The following is a 6268-nucleotide window of genomic DNA, read 5'->3' as shown; positions in this document are numbered from 1 at the left end:
GCCAGAACTAACACTATTCTAGATTTTTGGCATAAAAGAAAAATCTATTATTTTGACCCATACAATGTATTTTTGGCTATTGCTACAAATATACCCCAGCGACTTAAAGGGTTAGTTCACCCAAAAATAAAAATTAGGCGTGTTCAGGAAAGGGACACTACTGTTCAATAACACCTTTGCTCTGTTGGCTGCTTTCTTCATGGGCTTGAGTTATCCCTCCAGCACTTTTGAGCTTTTAATCGTTGGACGCTTCCTGACAGGAGTAAACGCAGGTAGTATTCAAGCACATAAAGTAGTGATGGTTGATCAGTTTTGTATTCGTATTCAATAATCATCGCAGAAATATTCAAAAGTTTGGGGTCAGTAAGATTTGTAATTTTTTTTATTCAGCAAGAATGCTTTAAAGTGATGTCAACACACACACAACACACACTGGCCCAGCTAACCAATCACAGCACATTTCATATTTCAGAAGGTGGGCCTTCATTTGATACAGGAATTATTCGAGCCAGAGGAGAGAGAGGTGTTGTAATAATGAGTGAGTGACGTGACATGTGGCCAAGTATGGTGACCCATACTCAGAATTAGTGCTCTGCATTTAACCCATCCTAAGTGCACACACACAGCAGTGAACACACACAAACCGTGAACACACACCCGGAGCAGTGGGCAGCCATTTATGCTGCGACGCCCGGGGAGCAGTTGGGGGTTCGGTGCCTTGCTCAAGGGCACCTCAGTCGTGGTACTGAAGGTGGGAGAGAGCACTGTACATTCACTCCCCCCACCTACAGTCCCTGCCGGTACGAGACTCGAACCCACAACCTTTGGGTTATGAGTCCGACTCTCTAACCATTAGGCCACGACTTCCCACTATAATGTAAAATATGTGAAAAATAATGTGATTTTCGAGCAACCTAGTATGAGAGCCTGCTAGTACACCCCCAAAACAAAATCAAGACTTTGTAAAAGAGCATAATAGGACCCCTTTAATTTTACTGTTAAAGTTATGTGATGAATTTAATAGTCTACGGAAAACAGCAGATTCAAATATCAACTGTCCATGTGAAATTTCTGCACAATTTCTACAAACTTTTCCAATATGCTTCATGTGATAATTCAGAAATTTTATTAAAATTGTATATTTTAATAAGTAAATTGATGAAGATAAAATAATTAATCAACAACCCAGCTAAACAAACAAAAGTTTCATTTTCAAAAAAGTTCATTGTTTCCTGCTTGTTTTTCTGCCAAGTATAAGGTCACGAGTCACATTTAAACTCGTGATTCCACTGAAAGAAAGACGATGTTGTCATCTCAGCTGCATATGACCACAAAATCAGAATGTTTAAAGACTGAAGCGTAAAATCTCGTTGAAATGATCACACTTGAACGGATGTCATGATGTGAGCACCCTGTATAGGGAGCTAAATCCAACCCGTTGAGCCGTAACCAACAACAGAAGCGAGGAGAAGAGAATCTCGTGAGTAAAGGAATGTTATGCCCTTTGCCACTTTCTTTCAGCTCTGATGTGGTTCCATGGCCCGGATAAGTACCACAGAGAAAAGGAGGACATCGAGAGAGAGAGAGTCAGCGCGGCTGGTATTAAACCCAAAAAGCCCTGGGAGCTTTTTACGGACACTAGTCTTCGCTGGCAGCTCTTGACCCTCGTCGTGATCCACATGTCCCAGCAACTCAACGGCATTAATGCGGTGTGTATCTCACCCAGACAGCAGGAAACAACAACATCACATCAGTGGCTTGGATTATCCTTGACTGCTGATGTGTGCACTATTAAAACCAAAAAAACACCCCCTCCCTTCGAAATGGCATGTGATCGGCCTGCTGTGGTTTAAAACCTGATCTTTTCTCAGAGAAAATGATTATTAAAGAAAAAAGAAAAAACATGGAATCGTTCAGATTTGAACTTTGTGGCTGTGACATTAACTTGAGCTCCTATAATGGGCATGAAAGTGATTTTGCACACATGCTTAAAAGCTTTTATGGAGTGTCATGTGAGATAACATTGTAGAACTGCAAAGCCAATGGTGAACCATGCACAGTAGGCGCAAACATTATTTAGACCAGGGCTGTCCAAACTCGGTCCTGGAGGGCCGGTGTCCTGCAGAGTTTAGCTCCAACCCTAATTAAACACACCTGAAGCAGCTAATCAAGCTCTTACTAGGCATAGAAACTTCCAGTCAGGTGTGTTGAGGCAAGTTGGAGCTAAACTCTGCAGGACACCGGCCCTCCAGGACCGAGTTTGGACAGGCCTGATTTAGACACTTTAGTCCTAACAAACAGATAATGAATGTCATTGCATTAAATAAAACATCAAACCATTGAATAGGCCAAACGTACATTTCTGAAAATTGTTTGATATAATTTGTTGCTTAAATTAGATTTAAACTTTAGTTTATATCAAAGCGCTTTTCCACCATCGTCGAAGTTTAATTCTCACACAGTATGATTAAACTGTTCCCAACTTGGCTGATATACATAATATTTCAATATATTACGCATATTTTCTTCGTAGATAGTCTGGGAAAGTTTTAACTTTCTATTCGATGTAACTTTATCCTCCAGAGTGTTGCGTCACCAATTCTTGCGTCACCAAGGTTACGTACCTACGTTCTAGGTTCTAAACTGTAACTGTACCGTAAAATGTAGTGATTTAAGGGTGTTCGTGCAAAATTTTTTTTTTGCCGACGATATTACATCGAAATGTTGCTAATGTGACCGCACCTAAGAAAAAGTTTTAAAACGTTGTGTTTGCAATTCTTTTTGCTAAAAAGTGACTACTTCTGAAAACTCGCCATTATTTCCAGTTCATGTTGTCCGCACCCTTTTTATTTTTTGTTACTGTTATTTATTAGCTTACTATCTATAGCCAGTAGCTATTGAAAGAAAGAAAGAAAGAAATTTATATATATTTATTTATTAAAATTTTTGGTTTGACATGGTACCCTACAGTTTTGCAAAGAGAACCATTCGGTCCAATGATGGTCTTTGTGTTAAGTTTTATTGACACTGTGCAAATATTACACAAATTTCTGATCTAATGTACACCAATGCCAATATATGAAGAGTTCATTTGCAAAAACAGATTGGGTAACTGCAGTTGGGTTATTTTGATTAGGTAAAAACTAACTAACACAAATAAAACACAATAAAAACACAATAACATAACAAAAAAAACATGATTTTTGAAAATTACAAAAATCGGAGTTATCTGTTTTTGCAAATAAACTCTTCATATGTATGTCTCTTCCCCCCTTAGATTTATTTCTATGCAGACTACGTGTTCACCCAGGCTGGGATTCCAGCTGCCAAGATTCCGTACGCTACAGTGGGAACTGGAGCTTGTGAGTGCATCACTGCACTGACATGTGTAAGTCTGGAATTTGTCATTATACCTGCACAAATTTGTTTATCACAGAATGCATGACACAGAGCATAGAAATAAAGCAAATATTATAACGTAGGTTAATACTATAATTGGTAAACTATGGATTATGGGCAGATTTGGCATAAAGTTGTTATGTCAATGCCTGTTGATGATAAAGAATCATGTCCCACTTGATAATAAAATGAGTTAATCACACCTAAACCCAGTTTTTGAAAGGTCAAAAAGGGACATTATTCAGCTTCAGTCAGTTCAGTGTTGATGCAGATTCAGTCCTGTAACCGCATAAAGTTAATCAATTATGAAGCAAGTTCAGTTCAGCTGTAGGCAGCTCTACAGAAGACAGTAATGCCATTATTCAGCCTGAGTCAGTTCACAGTTGATTCAAACTGATGTTTGTGTGTTTCAGGGTCTTCTGATCGAATCTTTGGGAAGAAGAGCTCTGATTATAGGTGGATACTCTCTCATGAGCGTGTGCTGTGTCTGTTTCACCATCGCCCTCACTTTTCAGGTCTAGTGACCTATACCTGCTGTTTAATTTCCCCCGCAATATTCATTTTGTGCACTGTGCCAATATTTTATTATCATATGTCGCTGTATAAACTAGAATCATACTTATATGGTTATGTTGAAACATGGCCTACAGTTTGTGATCTTAATTTTCAAACAGTTGAATGTATGCAGATTTAATGATGTTTGTTTGGTGTTTCTCCTCACAGGAGTCCAGCCCTTGGGTTCCCTACCTTAGTATGATTTGTGTTTTTGCCTTCATTCTCAGTTTTGGCCTTGGACCAGGTGAATGAATGAGTAAAAAAAAGAAAGAAAGCAAAGGAAGATTACAGTGCATGAATGTTTTACCATTAAAGGAATAGATCACTCATAAATGAAAATTGGTTGAAAATGTGCTCACCCTCAGGCCAGCCAAGATGAGTTTGTTTCTTCATTGGAACAGATGTGGAGAATTTTAGCATTACATCAGCTGCTCACCAGTGGATGCTCTGCAGTGAATGGGTGCCGTCAGAATGAGAGTCCAAACAGCTGATAAAAACCACTATAATCCACACCACTCCAGCCCATCAATGAACATCTTGTGAAGCAAAAAGCTGCACATTTGTAAGAAACAAACCCATCATTAAGAAGTTTTTAACTTCAAAATGTAATAAAAGTCTGTATCCATAATATTGCTTTTTCCAGTGAAAACGTCACATGAATCAGGAGAGAAATATGCACAGATCAAGCAGTTTAATCAATTAAAATGCCTTAATGATAGATTTGTTTCTTAAAAAACAAGCAGTTGTGGATTACGTGTAAGTTTTTATCAGCTGTTTGGACTCTCATTCTGACGGCACCCATTCACTGTAGATGGTACACTGCTGAGCAAGTGATGTAATGCTAAATTTCTCGAAATCTGTTCTGATGAAGAAACCCATTTTTTTGGATGCCCTGAGGGTGTCAATTTTCATCTTTGGGTGAACTATTCCTTTGATAAAAACTCATCTCTATCCACACTATTGTTATATTGGTACACACTGGTATAGTTTGATCAGTAATATCAATGTGCTTTGTGCTGTAGGTGGTGTGACAAACATTTTAACAACAGAGCTGTTTACCCAAACCGATCGGCCTGCTGCGTACATGATCGGTGGATCGATCAACTGGATCGCTTTCTTCTTCATTGGCATGATCTTTCCATTTATTGTGGTATATATGAGCCCCTTCTTTCCCTTTGATTAAGATATGGTTAGTCAGTTTTTATTACCGGTATTTAGAATTTCACAAAGCAGTTGTATTTCTACAAGATGGACCTTATTTACCGTACAGATTCTGTAAAAAACCATCCAATGATGATATTTGTTAATTACTTATTGATGAGTTATTAAAAACAAAGTGGAATTTAAATGTTTTGTTTTTTAACAAACTTCTCTTTCTCAATTTCTCTCAGAATGGACTAAAGCAGTACTGCTTCCTTGTTTTCCTCGTTGTCTGTTGCTTGGTGGCCACTTATATCTTCTTTGTGGTCCCTGAGACCAAGAACAAGACCTTTCTAGAGATTCAGAGTGAGTTTCACTCGAGAAAGGAGCTCATTGCTGCCAATGGTACCGAGGGCCCTCTACTGTCCACACCGATGTAAAACAAATGATGCATTTACAAAGCACAGTATTTTAAAGGGCTTTATTATGTCTGTGTACTTATGTATGAATGTGCTAAAAATACCTGGAAATGTAAATCCAGAAAATATCTGTAAAATTTGTGACACAGACACTGCACTACATCATGTGCCTTCAAAATGAATAAAGCCTTTTACATCAAGGGAAGTCACATGATGGTAGGGACTTTCAATAGCCTAGTATTACATCTTGTATGTGTTTTATACAAATGAAAACTACTATGCAAAAATATTACAAAGTAGCCTACTATTTTGAATCAGTGTACTAGGCTACTTGTATCTGAAATGACTTTTTATCTTTAATTCTGTAAAATGGATCCATATTATAATCTTAAGCAAGAAACATCTCATGAAATCATATAATTAATTATACTTGAATTTATTTTAATGTCAGCAACAGTTTTGGCAATAAAGGAAATGTTTGCAAAACACAATTGTTTGTATCTTTCACACAGAGTCAGATATTTTTTTATTCTTAACATTCTCAAAGTTTGCAGATACCACAAGCACTAATCCACTGCGTCAATCAAGCTTGAATTCACTTTCACATTTTAAAGCCAACAAACATTTTTTTTCAGTGTATAATGGTAGTTTTTCACGGTTCTTTTCACAGCATCTTTTATTCTTAACATCCTTAACATATTTTAAAGGTTTTCTATATATATATATATATATATATATATATATATATATATATA

The 6268-nt window shown here is 37.4% G+C and overlaps 1 protein-coding gene across 1 annotated transcript; it reads left to right on the top strand.

Moving 5' to 3' along the window:
* The first annotated feature begins 1389 nt into the window (after nucleotides 1-1389).
* LOC107567460 (solute carrier family 2, facilitated glucose transporter member 11-like) lies at nucleotides 1390-6175 on the top strand. The gene is made up of 6 exons (XM_016253141.1): nucleotides 1390-1709; nucleotides 3278-3388; nucleotides 3813-3914; nucleotides 4123-4198; nucleotides 4977-5104; nucleotides 5346-6175. Exons 1-6 carry the CDS (start codon nucleotides 1527-1529, stop codon nucleotides 5532-5534), a joined length of 789 nt encoding a protein of 262 aa, XP_016108627.1. The 5' UTR covers nucleotides 1390-1526; the 3' UTR covers nucleotides 5535-6175.
* Nucleotides 6176-6268: the final 93 nt, after the last annotated feature.

Source organism: Sinocyclocheilus grahami, unplaced genomic scaffold (assembly GCF_001515645.1).
Source record: "Sinocyclocheilus grahami isolate Dianchi unplaced genomic scaffold, SAMN03320097.WGS_v1.1 scaffold1160.1, whole genome shotgun sequence".
In the NCBI taxonomy this organism is placed as follows: Eukaryota; Metazoa; Chordata; class Actinopteri; order Cypriniformes; family Cyprinidae; genus Sinocyclocheilus; species Sinocyclocheilus grahami.
Note: the sequence above shows the minus strand (reverse complement) of the source record. Positions and strands in the feature narration are given on the sequence as shown.

Bases quoted from the DNA above. Each gene is read 5' to 3' on its own strand.
- LOC107567460 (XM_016253141.1), top strand. From the start codon at position 1,527: ATGTGGTTCCATGGCCCGGATAAGTACCACAGAGAAAAGGAGGACATC. The intron at 4,199-4,976 runs GTGAATGAATGA...TTTGTGCTGTAG, and splicing joins CAGTTTTGGCCTTGGACCAG to GTGGTGTGACAAACATTTTA. The intron at 5,105-5,345 runs GTATATATGAGC...AATTTCTCTCAG, and splicing joins TGATCTTTCCATTTATTGTG to AATGGACTAAAGCAGTACTG.